A 22,150-nucleotide genomic window follows, 5' to 3' on the forward strand; every position below is an offset into this window, starting at 1 on the left:
AAAGATCACTAACACCAAGAAAGTTACATTTTCTGTTCACTTAAAGGGGACGTTCATTTTTAAATTTTTATTCTTTTAAAGGGGAGGTTCACCTTTATATATTTTTATATATTATAGAATGGCTAATTCTAAACAACTTTTTAATTGGTCCTAATTTTTTTCTAGTTTTAAATGTATTTCCAGCTTTGAAACGGGGGTCACTGACTCCATCTAAAAAATTATTCTCTGCCAGGCTACACATTTTGGGGCTAATTCACTAACTTCGAGTGAAGGATTCGAAGTTAAAAAACTTCGAATTTCGAAGTTCTTTTTGGGCTACTTCGACCATCGAATGGGCTACTTCGACCTTCGACTACGACTACGACTTCGAATTGAAGGATTCGAAGTAAATATCGTTCGACCATTCGACCATTCGATAGTCGAAGTACTGTCTATTTAAAAAATACTTCAACCCCCTAGTTCGCCATCTAAAAGCTACCGAAGTCAATGTTAGCCTATGGGGAAGGTCCCCATAGGCTTGGCTAACTTTGTATGATTGAAGGATATTCCTTCGATCGTTGGATTTAAATCCTTCGAATCGTTCGATTCAAAGGATTTAATCATTCGATCGAAGGAATTATCCTTCGATCGAACTATCTGCGCTAAATCCTTTGACTTCGATATTCGAAGTCGAAGGATTTCAATTCCCAGTCGAATATCGAGGGTTAATTAACTTAGTGAATCGGCCCCTTATAGTTATTGCTACTTTTTTATTCCTCATCTTTCTATTCAGGGCTCTCCAATTCATATTCCAGTCTCTTATTCAAATCAATGCATGGTTGCTAGGGGAATTTGGACCCTAGCAACCATACGGCTGAAATGACAAACTGGAGAGCTGCTGAATAAAAAGCTAAATAACTCAAAAACACCACAAATAATAAAAAATGAAAACCAATTGCAAATTGTCTCAGAATATCCCTCGCTACATCCTACTAACAGTTAATTTGAAGGTGAACGACTTTATTAATATTTTTATGTGAATTGCAGCTGTTTTCTGTTCCTTAAATGTAATATGCAATGTGGTTGCTAAAGTCAGTGCCCCCAACAACCTGCCAATAGACGAATCTCAGGGCTAGATTTTTATTGTAAGTAATATTTTCTTATTCATCCACCTTTTTGAGATTGGGGCAAATGCCTGGTTGCTAGGGGCAATGAACCTAGGAACCAAATAACAGTTGAATTTCTGAACTGGAGATCTAAGTTTACATGAATCCCAGTGATTAATTAGAACAATGGAATGGTTTTTCAACCCCTGTAGAAAAATAAAAGTGGATAGTTTTTTACCTACACCAACTTTGCAGAACAGTCCAGATGTTTCTGGTGTTAGCCTGACACTGAATCCAACATACAAAGCCCCAATGGGTGGTTGTACATATTTAATCAAAGGGTACAAAGTGGAGATTGCTCTTCCCTTAGGGTAGGCCAGCTGCTAAACTCACACGCCGAGCATCACTGCTGACAACTTTCCCTTGATTCCGCTGACACTCATCAGGATTCTGAAGTCTCCGCTCTTCGTGCTCTTTAACACGGACGCTTTCAAAGAGCAACATCAGAGGTGGAATGAGTTGTCCTTTTACCCCTGTGACCTTGAGGCGACTTTGTCATTGGTCCGCTTTTCCCCTCCGCTCCATTTCCCCCGGTTTCATTCCCAAACGGTAACGGATGTAAAGGATGGTTTAAATGGATCATATAAACTGTCAGTTTTTCTAATTACCTCTGTGCCAGATTAAATACCATCAACGCTACGAGAAAGAGATGAAGGGGAAAGCCAGCCAGACAGCGGTGACAGATGCGACTTGTGCCAAACAAAATGCAGATCAGTTGGGCCAGGTATGTGGCAACATGTGAGATGAGACCCATTTAGTGCAGACTCGCTGTTCCATTATCTCCCCTAATTTCCCTCCTGATACCCCCCCCCTTTACTTCACATTCATCAGAAGGAAACATCAAAGAAGCAGAACATTTCCCTTTGATCCAATCTTACAAGCGCAGCAAAGCTTTGGTGAAGATATTTAGTGAGATCAAACAATTCCATAATGATCCATTTTTCACCTGGAAAACTGTTAATGGAGGAATTAGCTGCGCCCCGACCTTCAGCGAAATCCTCCATCTTCCCGTTTGTTATTAATCTCGCTGAAGTCAATTAGCTGAACTGTCAGAGTGTTATTTTCTAATATTCTCTGACTAATCACTCCAGGCTTGTAATAAAGACTAAATTAATGTTCTTCTTTGTTTTGTTTTTACCTTGGCGGCTTTGCTTTATAATTAAAGATATTGAAAGCACTGTGGTCTTGCTTAGTTTGCACAGGTTACTTTTCCTTTGTCTCCCAAACTGCAGCCTCATTCTCCTGAGTTTATTTATTGTTAAACTGGAAGCTTTTGTTTCCAAATGATAACTGGCCACATCTGTACAACTGGACATATCCCTTTACTGTAGTTCTGGCTTCATCTTTACAGAATTTCTGTTACATACTGTATATAACTAATAGTGATATACAGGACTTTGTGATAACTTTGGCTGTGTCTTCGTATATAAATGAGTGCATTAAATTCCATTTTCTGTGAAATCCATATTTAGTTGCCCTGAGTTTAACCTGAAGTAAAGAAATCAGAAATGTCTTTAATTAAAATGTAATGGAATGGAATCTCTTCCCCGTAGGATTACACAGAGGAATATGAAGAATACAAGGGGAAAGGGAGTTTTCCTGCAATGATAACGCCAGCCTTTCTCAATGCTAAAAAAGCCAACGACATTATCAGTGATGTGAGTAACCTCTGCTTGGATATTCTGGGAGATTTTATTGGGAAATAGAAGGTAAAGGTGACAGCCAATGAGCAGCTCGGAGCTGACAGGGAATTCTACAGGTATGGGATCCGTTATCCGGAAACCCGTTATTCAGAAAGCTCAGAATTATGTAAAGGCTGTCTCACATAGACTCCATTTTATCCAATTAACCCAAATTTACAAAAATGATTTCCTTTTACTGTGTAATAATAAAACAGTAGCTTGTACTTGATCCCAACTAAATTAATCCTTGTTGGAGGCAAATTCAGTCTAATGGGTTTATTTAATGTTTAAATTAATTTCTAGTAGACTTAAGTTATGAAGATCCAAATTACAGAAAGCCCCAGGTTGCGAGCATTCTGGATAACAGGCCCTATACAGGTATAGGATCCCTTATCCAGAAACCCATTATCCAGAAAGCTCAGAATTACGGAATGGCTGTCTCCCATAGACTCCACTTTAGCCAAATAATCCAGATTTATAAAAATGATTTCCTTTTTCTCTGTAATAATAAAACAGTCGCTTGTACTTGATCCCAACTAAGATATAATTAATCCTTATTGGAAGCAAAACCAGCCTATTGGGTTAATTTCATGTTTAAATTAATTTCTAGTAGATTTAAGGTATGAAGATCCAAATTACGGAAAGATCCATTAGCTAGAAAGCCCCAGGTTGCGAGCATTCTGGATAACAGGCCTTATACCTGTATTATATTCTATGGGGAGGCAGAACTGTGATTGGCTGCCCACTTCCTACTTCTTGGATCATTAGGACATGCAGGGAGGAAGAATGGGATCCATAAGTGAGTAGGTGTATTTTAGGGATTTATTAGTTGTAACAGCATAAATGGGTAGCTACATTGCACTCGTCTGGATTTTGGCTTGGGGATACAAAGATACAGCTTTCACAAAGCCACAAATTCTGTATGCGGGCCTTGACAATTTTTAAAGGGGTTGTTCACCTTTAAATTAACTGTTAGACTTTTCAAGGCATCACAATTGGAGATCATGAAACCAAAATTACGGCCTTTGCGGATGATCTCCTTCTATATATAGCAAACCCTAAACAAGCTTTACCGCACATCCTATCCACTATCCAACAGTACGGGCTAGCCTCGGGCTACTGCATCAATATAACCAAATCAGTGATCCTGCCACTAGGGTCAAAGGGGAAGCCTAGATGGAGTAACAAATATGATCTAACATGGGCCAAGGATGCGATTACGTATCTGGGTATTCAAATACCGAAACGACCACATGAGCTGTACACCCGCAACATCTCACGTAGCGTAATGGAAATTACACAAGATCTGAAAAACTGGAGAAACTATCTACTCTCGGCTATGGGTAGAGCCAATTTGATTAAAATGGTGGCGTTCCCCAAGCTTCTATACAAACTACAAAGTCTCCCCCTACTAATAGCTGACAGAGACATCCGAACTCTATATAAACTGTTCAGGGATTTCGTATGGAATGGGAAAAAGGCTCGAATTAGTTTGAGAAAACTCCAACAAACTACCTTAAACGGGGGCCTTAACTTCCCCAATCTTAAACAATACAACTTGGCTGCCACAATGAGACATTTGAAAGATTGGATCCACAATTCAGAAATATACACAAACACCTCCCAGGAACAACAATTCATTCCACAGACGAACCTCTTATATATCCTACACATGCATAAAGCGGAGCTTACGACTACCATTACAGATAATCCATTGTTGTACTCCACCTGGCAGACGTGGAAAGAGTTGAGGAAACAGAATAACTTAAATAGCAATCACTCCTTATACCTACCTCTCCTATCCAACCCAGAATTCCAAAGTGGGAGGGCACTGACGATCTATCAGGACTGGGGTAAAGACGGGGTGACGACGATACGCCAATTGACAAAGACGGACACTCGTAAGCCATTAACGTTTGTACAACTGCAAACCACATTTCCCTGCATACAACATAACGTATTTGCCATTCTGCAAGCTCAGACATATACCAGTAGGACAATACGACTTTTATCGGATAAGGATTGGGACAATGATTTGGACAGGTTCCTTTTATGTACTAACTCCATGAGGGGTACTATATCTCTGAACTACAAGTTTCTGCAAGTCTCTATAGACTATGACAGTTTACCTAACGGACCTAGGCAGTGGATAGTGGACATACCAGAATTGACCACAGAAGAGGTTTTTAAATTGTATGTATATTCCTGGCGCACCATGCCGTCTAGCATATATAGGGAAATGTTTTTAAACCTGCTGCACCGAACATATCTGACTCTGGAGGTTCTTTATAAAATGCAGAGAAGGGAGAGTAGTAACTGCCCGAAATGTGAACAAAGTGGAGCTAGCCTTATTCACTGTTTATGGTCCTGTCCGTACATTCGACGGTTTTGGACTCAGATACGGGACTATGCTACTCGGCATCTGGTGAATTTTGTCCCATTATCAGCAGCCTGGGCGATCTGGGGTAAAATTCCGACTACTCATACTAAAATTACACGGGGTGCAAAGAGGCTCTTGTTGATAGTATCGGCGGTAGCAAAAAAAACGATACTACAAGTATGGATAACAAACACCCCCCCCACCATCAAACTATTCTTGGAGAAGTTAGTCAGAGTTTTTCATATGGACTGGACAGAGCAAACCGAGCCACCACGTGTATAGGCTTTACCTGTTATTATCATCTGTAATTGCTGTCATTGTCATACCTTACTATGAAGATGTACATGATTTCTGCTCAGGAAAATGTATGTGTAGTAACGGAAACTTTCTCTTGGAAATATTGCTCGAATAAAAAATGTTGTTTTAAAAAAAAAAATTAACTGTTAGTATGAAGTAGAGAGGGATATTCCGAGACAATTTGCAATTAGTTTTCATTTTTTATTAATTGTGGTTTTTTAGTTATTTGGCTTTTTATTCAGCAGCTCTTCAGTTTGCAATTTCAGCCATCTGGTTGCTAGGGTCCAAATTCCCCTAGCAACCATGCATTGATTTGAATAAGAGACTGGAATATGAATAGGAGAGGCCTGAATAGAAAGATGAGGAATAGAAAGTAGCAATAACAATACATACAATAGACTGGGGAAGTGGTGAAGAAAGAATGGGTAGGATGATATCAAAATTGAATTAATAACTATTATATTTTGAAATGAAAAGTAAAATCTGAGGTACAGGTACCATGTTCTAAAATTAAGGCTATGGATTCTTATAAGCCTTTTATGGATCCTACTCCTCTAAATATCTGAAATTCTTCTTTTTCAGATCAAATACAAAAAGGATCTATCCAAGATGAAAGGCGCCGCTCATTATCACTCTTTGGCCTCTGAAGACAACCTGACCCTGAAACGAGCCCAAAATGTCAACAAGCTGGTCAGCGAGGTGCGAAAATATTGGGGAACCCTGGTCATTAACTCTACTGGGCGTGTTGTAGGACAAGGAAGACCTTCGCTAGTACTGTGTTACACCAAGGGGCATATTTATCAAGGGTCGAATTTCAGATTGAAAAAAAGACCAACCGAAATTAAGTCGAAGTTTTGTTTTGGGTCAAATAGGTCCATTTTTGATCGAATAGGTCCGAATTTCGGCCGAATTTGAATCGAAGGAATGTTGCATTCGATCAAATTTGATTTGAAGTTTCCCCATAAAAACGTAAATTTTTCAAAGTCCACCAATTGACTCCAAATGGGTTCTAGGAGGTCCCACATAGGCTAAAACAGCAATTCAGCAGGTTTTAGATGGCGAATGGTCAAAGTCGAATTTTCAAAGAGACAGTACATGATAAATTTCAATATTGAATTCTCAAATTTTTTGTAAATTCAAATCGAATTTGGACTATTCCCTAGTCAAAGTTCACAAAAATAGCTCAAAATTAGAATTTCTTTGTTTTGAAAATTTACCTGGAACTTCATAAATCTGCCCCCAAGTCCCTTATTTTCCATATGACTGTGTACCTTCCAGCTGCCAGCTAGCATGCGGCAGTTACAGTCACACCTGTGCCTTTAAGGCATTGTTTACCATTGGGTTAACTGTTAGTATGATGTAGAGAGTGATATTCTGAGACGATTTATAATTGGTTTTCATTTTCCATTATTTATGATTATTGAGTTATTTAGCTTTTTATTCAGCAGCTCTCCAGTTTGCAATTTCAGCAGTCTGGTTGCTAGGGACCAAATTACCCTAGCAACCATGAACTCATTTGAATAAGAGACTAGAGTATGAATAGGAGACTGAACAGAAAGATGAGTAATAAAAAGTAACAATAAGAATACATTTGTTGCCTCAAGAGGAAACTTTGGGTGACTTCGGAAAATGAATCGCTGCGTGTGAATTGCCGCAGACGATTTTCATTTTTGCCAACAGAGGACAGGGGGAAGGCAGTTCGGGGAGATTGTCGCCCCGAAGAAGAGCTGATTTGTCGCTGGGGCGACTAATCTCCCCGAATCTGCTTGTGTGGACTGACCCTTACAGAGCATTTGTTTTTTAGATGGGGTCAGTGATCCCCCTTTTGAAAGCTAGAAACAGAAGGCATATAATTCAAAAACTATAAAAAAGAAAAAAATGAAGGCCAATTGAAAAGTTGCTTAGAATTGGCCATTCTATAAAATATTAAAAGTTAAAATTTATTAAAAGTGAACCACCCCGTTAACTCTCCTCATTGTTATTGAACAGGTGGAGTACAAGAAAGACCTGGAACACAGTAAAGGCCACAGCATTAACTACTGCGAAACGCCCCAGTTCCGAAACGTCAGTAAAGTGTCCCAATACACGAGTGATGTAAGTGTGAGGCACCTGCATGGGGTCCACTGTGGCCCCTTATAACATCTGAGATAATGAATTGCTCTTCCTGTTACTTCCTGATAAGGAACCAAGACCAGTCCACTGTGAGCTGAGATTATAGATTATTTAGTTCTGTATAAAAAGCTCCGGCGCTAGTCTTTCCCCTCACGGGTCCCTGGGCTACTGGGATTGGCTTTATCTCACCTTTCCACATCCCAATGACACCGAATCCCCCCTTGATGTAGTGTGACGGGGGGTTGAAGTGCCCCTAATTAAGGCTGGATAATAAAGTTTGGGAAAGGAGAGAATTTCTTTACTAATTGTGTTTGTTTTGGAAAGAGCGAGTCAAAGTCATTCCCTCTGCACAGAGTCAGGTTGGGATCTTGGCACAACTGGACCGTAGGGTGAGGATTAAAAATTCAATTTGGGCTATTTAGGCAGGCGAGATAATAATGAGCAATATGGGAGAAAGTGGGGCTTTTATATGAAGGGCAAATTTGTTTTAACTTTCTTATCTAACGATGTCACAATAGAATGAAAGAAAAACACAAAGTAGCAGCTTTTTCCCTGAGCTCACTGAACTCTGACATTCTCCTACTAAAGTGTTCGGCCATAGTTTTATGGGATCTCTCTGTACAGACTATGAGCAAACTTAGGGACTGTTCTTGCTGAATTGTGCTTAGTACAGGGAATACCTATGCTGCCATAGTTTTATGGGATCTCTCTGTACAGACTATGAGCAAACTTAGGGGGCTGTTCCTGCTGAATTGTGCTTAGTACAGGGAATACCTATGCTGCCATAGTTTTATGGGATCTCTCTGTACAGACTATGAGCAAACTTAGGGACTGTTCCTGCTGAATTGTGCTTAGTACAGGGAATACCTATGTGCCATAGTTTTATGGGATCTCTCTGTACAGACTATGAGCAAACTTAGGGACTGTTCCTGCTGAATTGTGCTTATTGTTGGGGAATTTGTATGTGGATGTAGTTTTATGGTATATGGTCATTAAAGTAGCTAGAAATGTTCTGTAAAAAATTAACTTTTATGGATTTCGGTGGTTTCTGTATTCTTATTATCTTAATGTTGCTTTTAAACCTGAAGCTGAAATACAAAGAGAAATATCAAAACCAGATGAAGGGTCATTATGAAGGTGTCGGCATGGACAGGCGAACTTTGCACGCCATAAAGGCTGGAAGCCTTGCCAGCAATGTGAGTAACTGCAAATTATAAGAGCTATAAGAATTTAGAATTTCATTGTCAGGTCATTGAGGGTTCTGTGACCATATAAAGACATAAGGCTGCAGGCTGAGTTATACAGGGAACTCTGAGTATCACTCATGTATTATAAGGGATAATGTACCCCCTACTGTAAATGATAAGGATATTAGAAGTCACTGAGGGGTTGTTCTGTGACCATATAAAGACACAAGGCTGCAGGCTGAGTTATGCAGGGAACTCTGAGTATCACTCATGTATTATAAGGGATAATGTACCCCCTACTGTAAATGATAAGGATATTAGAAGTCACTGAGGGGTTGTTCTGTGACCATATAAAGGCACAAGGCTGCAGGCTGAGTTATACAGGGAACTCTGAGTATCACTCATGGATTATAAGGGATAATGTACCCCCTACTGTAAATGATAAGGATATTAGAAGTTACTGAGGGGTTGTTCTGTGACCATATAAAGACACAAGGCTGCAGGTTGAGTTATACAGGGAACTCTGAGTATCACTCATTTATTATAAGGGATAATGTACCCCCTACTGTAAATGATAAGGATATTAGAAGGTTCAGTAGCAGCTGTAACATGGAGTATTTTTTTGTTGTGTATATCTTACAGATCGCCTACAAATCAGACCACAAGGATGACAATGTGAATGTTGATTATTATTATCCGGCAACACTGACACCTTCTTACGAGACCACAAAGAAACTTACTCCTTTGAAAGATGTAAGACAAGAACCATAATGAAATCGAATCACAGGCAGTGGGGGCTACTGTACATGTCTTGAATTGTGTGTCGCTGATAATACCCTGACGCAGTCTGTGCATAGAGAAGTCCTATTAAAACTGAGGAATAATTAACAATCTTTATGTAGCCCACCCTTATGTTTGCACATATTTGCACTTAAGAAGTGATGGGACCCTGTGCACAATGGGGGGACCTGTTATATTTCCCCTTCCTCTGTGTATAGTTCTGCCTTTGCATTTCTGGTCTGTGATCAGTTGGGGACTCTAGAGCAGCCAATAAGATTTCTGGGTGCCCTTCCCTTATGAGAAGCCTGCACCTCTTTAGCGCAGACAGACAATTTTGGGGGAATAATATTTTTTTTAAATTTTACATTTTCCATCGTAGTACATGCACCTTAAAAAAACAACTGACATCTAAAAGCAACTTCATCCCTTTGTTAACGTCATTTCTTCTTCCATCTTTTATCTTCCCACCAGGTCAACTATCGGCAGAGTATCGACAAGCTAAAGTACAGCTCCCTGGCCCTGACCCCACAAATGATTCAAGCCAAAGTCAATGCCCAGCAGCTGAGTAATGTAGGTCCCATAGACGTTCCCAATTTGTGTTCTGTTGGTTATATAAATACAGACACGGAAGCAACAAATCACCTTTGGCCTTGGTCATTGTCACAATACATTCTCTTTTTTCCCTCTATCAGCTGAACTATCGATCAAAGTATGAGAAGTCTAAGACCCATTACACCCTCCCTCAGGATGTGCCGGAACTGGTTAAAGCAAAATCCAACGCGGAGCTGTATAGTGAGGTAATGGGTCGGGCAACAACCACTGCAATACTTTACTTATTGCTATTTGCCTGTCCAACCAGGGTCTTGGAACCTATTCCCCTAAGATCATGTTTCTTTATATAAATATATACAGAATAAGTACAAAGAAGGTTGGACAAAATCCAAAGGTCAAGGGTTTGAGATGAGCCTGGATTCCTTGTCTATTCTTGCTGCCAAGACTTCCCGTGACATTGCCAGTGATGTAAGTCCTGGTCTCTAACCCAACTTCCAGTCTTTGAATGATGCACCAACTGTAACTGATATATCCTCTGTATCCCAGATTAAATACAAAGAAGAGTATGAAAAGAGCAAAGGCAAAGCAGCAGCAAACTCCGATTCCCACCTACTGCACTCTCTCAAGGTTGCCAAGAGGGACAGTGAGGTAATGACTGACCCACAGCTCCAAAATCTGCTCTAGAACCTCCAGCTGCCCTTTCCAGTTTAATCACAGACCCTTAGTGTGTCTCAGGCTAGAGGTGTGAAAGGGAGAATCTTTGTTAACACATACCCTAAATCAGGGATCCCCAACCTTTAAAACCTGTGAGCAACATTCAGAAGTAAAAGGAGTTGGGGAGCAACACAAGCATGAAAAATTTTCCTGCGGTGCCAAATAAGTGCTGTGATTGGCCATTTGGTAGCCCCTATGTGGATTGTCAACCTATATTGATGGTCTGTTTGGCAGTACACCTGGTTTTTATGCAACTAAAACTTGCCTCCAAGTCTGGAATTCAAAAATAAGCACCTGCTTTGAGGCCACTGGGAGCAACATCCAAGGAGTTGGAGAGCAACATGTTACTCACGAGCTACTGGTTGGGGATCACTGCCCTAAATGCCTTTCAAAAATAGCTGGATGCCTTTCATTTCTTTGCAATAGAACATATAGGGTTGCAGCCATTGTGTCACCAGAATGCTTAGAAAGTCAGAAGGAGCAAGAAGAAACTCATTTCCATCAGTTGGATTTTTGCCTTTAGCCGGATTGTGAGCAAGTAGAGAGAATAATAAGGGTTGCTTGACCTTGAGGGACCAACGACTGAAACAAGTTAAGGATTTAGAAATTCATCTTATATACTGATTACTCATCCAATTGTCTGCCAATTTCCACCCCAAATAAAAACCCAATAACTAACCCTAAAGAATGAATGTTAGAAGCCCTATGCTATCATACGTTGTGCCAAAACAAATGGATCCTGCAATAGCATTAAATGTTCTTTCCAGTTTCCAGAGTTCTTTGCTTCTGGTACTTATACCTATTTCATGCCCATCCAAGACTGGTGACTGAATTTCAATTTTCAGACGAAGGCGGTGCTCTATATGTGTCGCTTTTTTTTTTAGATTGCATACAAGAAAGGGTTTCAAGAGAGCAAAACTCAGTTCCACCTGCCGATGGATATGGTCAACCTGTCTCATGCCAAGAAAGCCCAAGCACTGGCAAGTGACCTGGATTACAGGAAGAAGCTCCATGAATACACCGTCCTTCCTGAGGACATGAAGGTCCAATGGGCCAAGAAAGCCTATGATCTCCAAAGTGAGGTAAGAGCATGAACGTAACTCCAAATGCTGAGGGGTTCAAGGTACAGACTCCTTTTTCCATTATTCTGATGCCATCTAGAGGTAACCCCCAAAGAACTCTACTGATGAGTACTGTTATGTATTTAAGCATTTGAAATTGAATTGTATCACTTTTGTTCTCTTTCCTACTAGTTTTTGACTTGAGAGACCATTATCTAAGCCAAGTCAGAAAATGTGTGGATGCCTTGGTCTTCTGGAGATGTGGCCTCTTATACTGAGCACAATTAAAAAGTTCTTACAGGTCCATTAAAGGGCATGTAAAGTCTAAAAAAGAATAAGGCTAGAAATGCTGTATTTTGTATAATAAACATAAACATGAACTTACTGCACCACAAGCCTAATCAAACAAATAATTTATACTTTCAAAGTTGGCTACAGGGGGTCACCATCTTTTAACTTTAACTTTGCAAGACTAAGACTGTGCACATGCTCAGTGTGGTCTGGGCTGCTTAGGGATCATCATAAACAAAGCTGCTTGAGTTCTGCATGGCTGGAAAGTAAGGCAGGGCTCCCCCTGCTGTTCATAAGTATGATTGTTTCCCCGCAGAGCAGTTAGGGACCGTCTGACAATTCCTATCCACAGCAGTAAATGAAGGGAGAATTTCACTGCATACAGTCAGGTTTCTTAAAAAATGGTACACATTTTTTAATTAAAATATATTGTAGATAGCTTTCTTTTTCATTAAAGAAAGTAAAAATGGGATTTTCTTTTTTTGCCTTTACATGCCCTTTAAGTCCATAGAGTCCTAATCTCTCTCTTCAGACGCCAAAGATTCAGATCACCTGAAATAACAACACTGACATATATCTCTCCACCCCCCACCCTCAGTGTGGGACACAGGACCATAGGGTCTCAGAAGTTAAAGGGCAACTAAAATAAGTAGGCATTAAGGCGTGGTACAGCTGCAGATAACTACAGGAGATGCAGTAAAAAGTAAAAGTTTTCCAGGAGTCTTAAGATTTGTAGTTATGTAATAGCTGGATTGTACCAGACTATTATTATTATTATAATAATAATTATTATTATTAATAATAATAATAATAATTATTATTAATAATAATAATTAAATAATAATAATAAATGTGTCCAGCAACAGCCCTGCCTGTAAAAAGGGTATTTTATGCAATTAACTTTTTTTCTTTCTTTTAAATTCCAGAGACAGTACAAATCAGACCTGAACTGGATGAAAGGGGTCGGGTGGATGACAGAAGGAAGCCTCAATGTGGAACAGGCCAAGAAAGCTGGGGAATTGGCTAGTGAGGTAAGACAGGCTGACACTTCAACATACATCCCCTATATCTGTCTCACTGGGCTAGGAGCTGGAGATTGAACTCAAAGGGACTGTTCACCTTTAAATTAACTGTTGGTATGATATAGAGAGGGATATTCTGAGACAATTTGCAGTTGGTTTTTATTTGTTATTATTTGAGGTGTTTGAGTTATTTAGCTTTTTATTTAGCAGCTCTTCAGTTTGCAATTTCAGCAGCTACCTGGTTGCTAGGGTCTTGTTTACTTTAGCAACCAGGCAGAGACTGGAATTTGAATAGGAGAGGCCTGAATAGAGAGATGAGTAATAAAAAGTAGCAATAATAATACATTTGTAGCCTTACAGAGGCAAGGCAAGATTTTAAGGGTGGCATGCCACCCAGCTGCAATCTAAGGAGCACTGGGACGTGTAATCCTCAGTGCTCATGCGGCGGGTGGTGTGCTTGTGAGGGCGTCGGTGCTAGGACCCTGCAGCCTACGGGCGCCCAAGGCCGAACTCCAGGCCTGTTTGTTTTTTAGATGGGGTCAGTGAGTCCATTTGAAAGCTGGAAAGAGACAGAAGAAGACGGCAAATAATTTAAAGAATAGAAAAAATGAAGGCCAATTGAAAGTTGCTTAGAATTAGCCATTCTATCACATACTAAATGTTAACTTAAAGGTGAACCACCCCTTCAATACAGAATAACTATGCATAATGCCCATCTACACAATGTCAAAGTCATATCAAAAGTATAAATGATAAAACTGAACCCATAAACAATCCAAAAAAAACCAAAAACTTAAATGTCTGTTTTATACTTTTATTATTATCGTTATCAATGTAAATGTAATATCCTCGGACCCCCATGCTGTCTGTAAAATCGAGTGAGGACCCCCTGAATGGCTCCTGGAGCTGTTTCAGCACAGACCTATGAGTTGATGTTATATGCCTATACAGGTATGGGATCCGTTATCTGGAAACTCATTATCCGGAAAATCCTTATCCAGAAAGCTCTGAATTAGGGAAAGGCCGTCTCCCATAGACTCAATTTTACCTAAACAATCCAGATTTTTAAAAATGATTTCTTTTTTCTGTAGCTTGTACTTGATCCCAACTAAAATATAATTAATCCTTATTGGAAGCAAAACCAGCCTATTGGGTTTATTTAATGTTTATATGATTTTCTAGTAGACTTAAGGTATGAAGATCCAAATTATGGAAAGATCTGTTATCCGGAAAACTCCAGGTCCTGAGCATTCTGGATAACAGGTCCCATACCTGTATAAATTTATATCTCACCTCCCAAGATGTCTGGTTTGGCCCCGGGCCCTTGCGGCACTTCTCTCTCTGTCCCAACAGACTGTACTATGATTTCCTCTTAAATGAAGAGTAATCAGATATAATACTTCCCGCTGTTCGATAAGTATAACATAATGGCATGTAATATATAAGACTGTATTATTGGATGTATAATAACTGCCTGTTGGGTTGTTACAGAGAAAATACCGTCAGAAAGCCGACTCGCTCAGATTCACCAGCGTCACAGACAGCGCCGACATCACACACGCCAAGAAAAGCCAAGAACTGCAAAGTGATGTGAGTTGCTCCTTGTCTGGCACTTCATTCTGCTTTATGGTCCCTTCAGATGCCCCAGAACAGGTGCAGGGGGGGGGTACAGGAAATCTGAGACCCCAGAATCCACGCAGGAGCCTTAAATAGACTGGAGGCCTCAGTTGTGCCAGTGAGCCGGTTATTAACGGCATTGTTAAACTGAAGCCGGACACTTACTTGCTACTTATGGGGAACATTCCCAGGATATGGGCTGTTGTAACTGCAACAATTTTAGCTGCTTTGCGTTATATAAAAACAGAGTGTGTTCCACTTGCCCTTTGGCCTGTTTCACCCCCAAGTCTCTGTATAAAGGAGATATAAGTGGCTTCTCTGGTACAAACAGACAACAGGTGATAGATTAGCCCCACTGCATTGCTCTCAACTCAACTCACAGCTCTTTATTTTTATACCTGCGCCCGTCCCCCCCTTGCACCCCAATACTGCTTGTTTTTAACCAGGGCATTTGATATGTAGAAGTTATTTTTGTATTAGATTTACTAATTTTAATCTAATTCAGAGCAGGCTGGGTGGTTGCATTGGGGCTTGCCACAAGTTACTATTATTGTTATAAAGCACAAACATCTTCTGCAGCGCTGTACAATAAACGATTGTATACTTGGAACATGCAGATTACATACAAAAAAAACAAAACACTGATAACTGATGGAAATGATTAATGTAGGCCCTGTCCAAAAGAGCTTACAATCTAAAAGTTAAAAAGGGGCATTGGGAGGCATGGCTGTTAACATATTTGATTATAAAATGGAATCAATAATATTTTTGGTTATATAAAGTACAGATATGGGACCTGTTATCCAGAATGCTCGGGACCTGGGGTTTTCCGGATAACAGATCTTTCCGTAATTTGGATCTTCATACCTTATGTCTACTAGAAATTCATTTTAACATTAAATAAACCCAATAGGCTGGTTAATTATATCTTAGTTGGGATCAAGTACAAACTACTGTTGTATCATTAGAGAAAAAAAGAAAATCATTTTTAAAAATTTGGATTATTTGGATAAAATGAAGTCTATGGGAGACAGCCATTCCGTAATTCGGAGCTTTCTGGATATTGGGTTTCCGGATAAGGGATCCTATACCTGTAATACAGTAGCAGTTACTATACTGGTGAGACTGTGGGATAGGCAGAAAGAGGAGAGATGGGACAGGGTCATAACACCCTGAGGGGGGAAAAGGAGCTTGTGGGTAAATGATACAGAACTGAGGGAAATAAATGCTGGTGAGAAACACATTGGGGAGACCTGGGGGATAAGACACTGAGGGGCAAATTCACTAAGATTCTAAGTTGCGCCAGGCGCAACTTCGCCGCACTTCGCCACACTTCGCCAGGCGTAGTTTCGCCAGCGCTCCGCAAATTCACTAAAATCCGAAGTTGCGCTCAGGGGTAGCGTAAGGTTGCGAAGTTGCGCTAGCGTTGTTTCGCTATGTAAAGCGAAGTTACGCTAGCGAAGGCTAATTTGCATACGGCGCCAAATTCAAATTTCAATGGAGGAATACGTATCAGCACTACAAATGCCTAGAAAAACTTCAAATCATCAAATAAAAATTTTATTTTGCCCTACACATGTGCCCACTGTCTAGGTAAGTTGCCATGAGTCAGGAAATGTAGGGGGGAAGGAGGGGAGCCCCAAAAATTTTTTCGATCTTTTTCAGCCTATCACCCATCATGTAGAAAACACGCCAGCATTTTTTGGGACTTAGAAAAAATTTGGACTTTTTTTGAAACAACCCCTATCTACTCTATTGCGCTTCGCCAGGTCTGAGGTGGCGAAGGAAGTCTAGCGTAAAAGGTAGCGTTCAGTACAGTGCGCAAGTTAGTGAATTTGCGTAGTTACGTCGCTAGCGAAAATTCGCCAGGCGTAAGGGTGCGAAGTAACACTAGCGAAACTACGCCAGCGTTCGTTAGTGAATTTGCGCAGTAACGAAAATGCCAAACGCTAGCGAATTAACGCTAGCGTTCGGCGCTTCGTCGCTTAGTGAATTTGCCCCTGAGGGTGACAAAAGCTGGTGGATAACACAATGGGTGAGATAGAAAGTCGATATCACATTTTGGGGAGAGGGGAGCTCTTATATGACACAATGGCGGAAGGAGATAACAGTCTGTAGGGACAGGGGCTGGTGGGTAACAGGCTGGGGAAGACAGGTGTGGGAGAACAGAAAACTATACACTTTTTCACAAATATTTTGTTCTATTTAATAAGATGAGTTTGTGATGGAATATGTTTTTCTCACATTATATCCCATGACAAAATTGTGGCAGACTTTCCAGTGTTTTATAAAAATATCCAACCAAAAGTTTTTTTATGCCAGAAGAAAGAATCTTATAATGAAAAAATGCTGGTTGGCATGTGGGGAAAAAAATCTCCCAAATATTAGTAAATTGCAGAAAAGAATAGTTAATTTTAATGAATTAGTGCCACAGTCTTAAGGTGATGTCGCCAAACGAGTGGATCTCTCTCTGATATACCCACATTAAGAATGGAGGTGATACGGGCGGTCAGATCACGGGACCGCATTAACGAACAGATGTGGCCGCAATCCGACGAGATTTGTTAATCTGCCAGATCGACTTTCGGCCAGATATTGATCGGGGACGCCCGTCAGATGACCAACACAGGGGCCAATAAGATGCTGACTCTGTCTGTCTGCAGCTTTTATTGGCCTTTAGCCCAATGGATTTAAATACAAATGATTTTGGCCCTGGTGCCTCCCAACAGTAACTCTAGTAGAACTAATTCCAATGGGACACAGGTCTGCTGAAACACCTCAATGTTTAATGTGGAATACACTGCAACGTTTCATGGCCTCTAAATGTTTCACTGGACTTTGCAATAAACACTTGAGGTGTATCAGCAGACCTGGGCGCCATTGGAGTTTTTTCTACTTCAGCCCAATGGCACAGGGGTCAGTCTTGGGCATTTCTCCCACTCCACTGCCCTGGGTGCCGTTGTTCCATTTGGAGTGAGAATAGACAGTGGAATAGAACTTGAAACAACCCCTTTAAACAACCCCTTTAAATAACCCCTTTAAATAACCCCTTTAAATAACCCCTTTAAATAACCCCTTTGATCTCTTGCAGATTCGTTACAGGTCGGGAGTGGAGGATCTTCTCCATCATTACACAATGAGCAAAGATGAACCCGTCTTCCTCCAAGCCAGAAGCAACGCTGCCAACCTTAGCGCGGTCAGTCCTACCGGGGCCTCATTCCCTGCTTGTCCTTGTTACCTTCTTCTCCCTCAGCACCTACCTGCACCCAGTCTTTGGTGGGCCAATGAAATATTTCATAAATAAAATAAGTAAAGGAATACATCTATTTCTAAGGGACTTCTAATGCTGAGAAGCTGCAACAACCTAAATCCAGTTTCATTGGAACGCTGGGGCATTATTCATATATAATATATATTATATAGTAGAACATCCTAACCTATGGGCCTGTTAAACTACTACTCCCAGCACCAGTCATTTCTCTAAGCTGCGTCATTGTGCACACACGTGTTTTCCCAGCACATACAATGAATTCTGAAGTGCGCAAAAAAAAAAAACTCCTTATGTTTCTACAGTTTTTAAGCAAGTTCTTTCTCCTATCAAAACTTTAAGTTAGTGGAAAAAACTCCCCCAGTTTATGTTCTTTTTTCCATAGGAAGCAATTGCAGAATATCAGTTGTTTTCCATTGGGTCTTATAATCTGCCCTCTTTCTACCGGCTGACATTTAGACAGGTTATATATGGACTTAAAAGGTTGAACTTGATGGACGAGTGTCTTTTTTCAATCTATGTTACTATGTTACTAATGAGGGTGAAAGGCTAATACATGACTCCCCCAATTCCACCCAGGGCAACAGATAAATACAATGTACTGACCATTCCTCATACATTTCCTTTATTTCTAACAGCGACTGTACAAGAGCAGCTGGAACAAACAGAAGGAAAAGGGTTTTGAGCTGCGACTCGATGCTTTGTCCATTCTCACAGCCAAAGCCAAGAGGGATCTCGCAAGTGATGTAAGTGTTGCACCCTTTGTACATTATCCCTTATAATACATGAGTGATACTCAGAGTTCCCTGTATAACTCAGCCTGCAGCCTTGTGTCTTTATATGGTCACAGAACAACCCCTCAGTGACTTCTAATATCCTTATCATTTACAGTAGGGGGTACATTATCCCTTATAATACATGAGTGATACTCAGAGTTCCCTGTATAACTCAGCCTGCAGCCTTGTGCCTTTATATGGTCACAGGACAACCCCTCAGTGACTTCTAATATCCTTATCATTTACAGTAGGGGGTACATTATCCCTTATAATACATGAGTGATACTCAGAGTTCCCTGTATAACTCAGCCTGCAGCCTTGTGCCTTTATATGGTCACAGAACAACCCCTCAGTGACTTCTAATATCCTTATCATTTACAGTAGGGGGTACATTATCCCTTATAATACATGAGTGATACTCAGAGTTCCCTGTATAACTCAGCCTGCAGCCTTGTGCCTTTATATGGTCACAGAACAACCCCTCAGTGACTTCTAATATCCTTATCATTTACAGTAGGGGGTACATTATCCCTTATAATACATGAGTGATACTCAGAGTTCCCTGTATAACTCAGCCTGCAGCCTTGTGCCTTTATATGGTCACAGAACAACCCCTCAGTGACTTCTAATATCCTTATCATTTACAGTAGGGGGTACATTATCCCTTATAATACATGAGTGATACTCAGTTCCCTGTATAACTCAGCCTGCAGCCTTGTGCCTTTATATGGTCACAGAACAACCCCTCAGTGACTTCTAATATCCTTATCATTTACAGTAGGGGGTACATTATCCCTTATAATACATGAGTGATACTCAGAGTTCCCTGTATAACTCAGCCTGCAGCCTTGTGCCTTTATATGGTCACAGAACAACCCCTCAGTGACTTCTAATATCCTTATCATTTACAGTAGGGGGTACATTATCCCTTATAATACATGAGTGATACTCAGAGTTCCCTGTATAACTCAGCCTGCAGCCTTGTGCCTTTATATGGTCACAGAACAACCCCTCAGTGACTTCTAATATCCTTATCATTTACAGTAGGGGGTACATTATGCCTTATAATACATGAGTGATACTCAGAGTTCCCTGTATAACTCAGCCTGCAGCCTTGTGCCTTTATATGGTCACAGAACAACCCCTCAGTGACTTCTAATATCCTTATCATTTACAGTAGGGGGTACATTATCCCTTATAATACACGAGTGATACTTTATTTCTCTCATCAAGTAACCCTGATATCTCCAATCTGACCCCAGAAGCAGTGACACCGTCTGACATTGTTGTGGTTTTCTGCAGATAAAGTACAAGGAAAGTTATGAGAAGACCAAGGGGAAACTGATTGGGGCTCAGGGAGTGGAGGGGGATTCCCAGTTGTCCCATTCTCTCCAAATGACCAAGATGCAAAGTGATCTTCAGTACAGAAAAGGATTTGCGGAGTCAAAGACAAAATTCCACGTATCTATGGACATGTTGGACATGGCACATGCCACGATGGCCCAGAGTCTGGCTACTGACCGTGGCTACAGGACATTGCTGCATCACTACAGCACCCTCCCTACTGACATGAGAGTGGAATGGGCAAAGCAGGCTTACAATCTGCAGAGCGATGTGAGGGGCTTGGAATGTCTTTAACTTGATATTTTCATGGGTACAGAGTTGACTCCAGGGGGCCTAATAAGGGAACTGGTACTGTTAGTAATGTATTGGGAGGAATTGGCTGTAGAAACCAATAGTAACCTCTCCTGATACAGGAGCTCAATGGAACTCATTGGGACAGAGGTGAGCACATGAAATATTTTGGGATACAAAACCCATGTTATAGGTGTGTTTGATTTCTAACGTGGAGGAGAGACTGTTAGACTGGTGTCAAACCAATGAATTGTCCAGTTAGACACCAGTTGGGAGTCTAATCAGTCAGTGACAGTCTAAGATGTTTATATTGAAATACAAGTCTAGGACCTGATTCAAATAAAGGCATAAACCAGTTAAAGGAGAAGTAAAGTCTAACTAAAGAAGTAGTTAGAAATGTTGTACATGATGTTTTGTGCTTCTGTACCAGCCCAAGGCAACCACAGCCCTTTAGCAGTAAAGATCTGTGTCTCCAAAGATGCCCCAGTAGCTCCCCATCTTCTTTTCTGCTGATTCACTGATTCACATGCTCTGTGCTGCTGTCACTTACTGAGCTTAGGGAGCCACTCACAATATACAGTACACATAGAATAGAAATGTCACAATATAAGGCTGATTAGTAATTAATACACATAATTACTACATGGCAGCACAGAAACCAGTGCAATTAGCATCAGAACTGAATAATCAGCAAACCTGTAGCATCAGCTTATATTACAGCCAGGGAAGGTCATTTTCTGCTGGATAATTAGTGACGAGCCCTAAGCTTAGCTTCTCAACAGCCAATCAGAGCCCACTGAGCATGTGAGTGTCACAGACACTTTCCAAGATGGTGACCCCCTGTGACAAGTTTGAAGTCCTGGATCATTGCTGCTATTGACAAGCTCAAACTTTAGCCTCGTGCAATAAGTTCACTATAGAAAATAGGACATTTTAAGCCATATTCATTTTTAGGAGTTAGTTGTCCTTTAAGCAAAGGCAAGATCATATTTAATTCCTGTCCTGTCCCCCACAACCTCATGAGATGCCTTCGTATCCCTTCTCCATAGAACCAATATAAATCCGACCTCAAGTGGATGAGAGGAGTCGGTTGGATCACGGCAGGTTCGCTGGACGTCCTACAGGCCAAGAAAGCGGCCAAACTTGCTAGTGAGGTGAGACACAATTAGGGGTTCCTTCCTTGTCATTATCCTAATGTATGTGTATGTTCTGATGAGGAGGAGGAGGGGAAGGCTGATGGTTGGGTTAAGCAACTTTTCAATTGGTCTTCATTATTTATTTGTTATTAATGTTATAGTAATTTTACTTTTTCTTCTAACACTTTCCAGCTTTCAAATAAGGGTCACTGACCCCATCTAAAAAAACAAATGCTCTGTAAGGCTACAAATGTATTGTTATTTTTTGTTACTCACCTTTCTATTCAGGCCTCTCCTGTTCATATCCCAGTCTCTTATTTAAATCAGTGCATAGTTTCTAGGGAAATGTACACCCTAGCAACCAGATGGCTGAAATTACAAACTGGAGAGCTGCTGAATAAAAAGCGAAATAACCCAAAAACCACAAATCATAAAAAAGAAAAACCAATTGCAAATTGTCAGAATATCACACGCTTTATCATACTAAAAGTTAAC

At 40.6% G+C, this 22,150-nt stretch overlaps 1 protein-coding gene across 2 annotated transcripts in view; it reads left to right on the forward strand.

Annotated features, from left to right (window-relative positions):
- Window positions 1-22,150, forward strand: part of nrap.L (nebulin related anchoring protein L homeolog) — a 49,012-nt gene that overhangs the window by 12,871 nt on the left and 13,991 nt on the right. Inside the window, exons 9-25 of one of the 2 annotated variants that reach the window (XM_018224965.1) lie at window positions 1,765-1,869; window positions 2,699-2,803; window positions 6,087-6,203; window positions 7,494-7,598; window positions 8,705-8,812; window positions 9,446-9,556; window positions 10,055-10,153; window positions 10,276-10,380; window positions 10,496-10,603; window positions 10,682-10,783; window positions 11,734-11,931; window positions 13,128-13,232; window positions 14,715-14,813; window positions 17,932-18,036; window positions 18,747-18,854; window positions 20,187-20,498; window positions 21,569-21,673. In XM_018224965.1, the coding sequence (XP_018080454.1) occupies window positions 1,765-1,869; window positions 2,699-2,803; window positions 6,087-6,203; window positions 7,494-7,598; window positions 8,705-8,812; window positions 9,446-9,556; window positions 10,055-10,153; window positions 10,276-10,380; window positions 10,496-10,603; window positions 10,682-10,783; window positions 11,734-11,931; window positions 13,128-13,232; window positions 14,715-14,813; window positions 17,932-18,036; window positions 18,747-18,854; window positions 20,187-20,498; window positions 21,569-21,673 (2,097 nt within the window). The remainder of the gene's footprint in view (window positions 1-1,764; window positions 1,870-2,698; window positions 2,804-6,086; window positions 6,204-7,493; window positions 7,599-8,704; window positions 8,813-9,445; window positions 9,557-10,054; window positions 10,154-10,275; window positions 10,381-10,495; window positions 10,604-10,681; window positions 10,784-11,733; window positions 11,932-13,127; window positions 13,233-14,714; window positions 14,814-17,931; window positions 18,037-18,746; window positions 18,855-20,186; window positions 20,499-21,568; window positions 21,674-22,150) is intronic. The other variant, XM_041570105.1, reaches the window with a different exon arrangement.

The sequence above is a fragment of the Xenopus laevis genome, chromosome 7L, assembly GCF_017654675.1.
Source record: "Xenopus laevis strain J_2021 chromosome 7L, Xenopus_laevis_v10.1, whole genome shotgun sequence".
In the NCBI taxonomy this organism is placed as follows: domain Eukaryota; kingdom Metazoa; phylum Chordata; class Amphibia; order Anura; family Pipidae; genus Xenopus; species Xenopus laevis.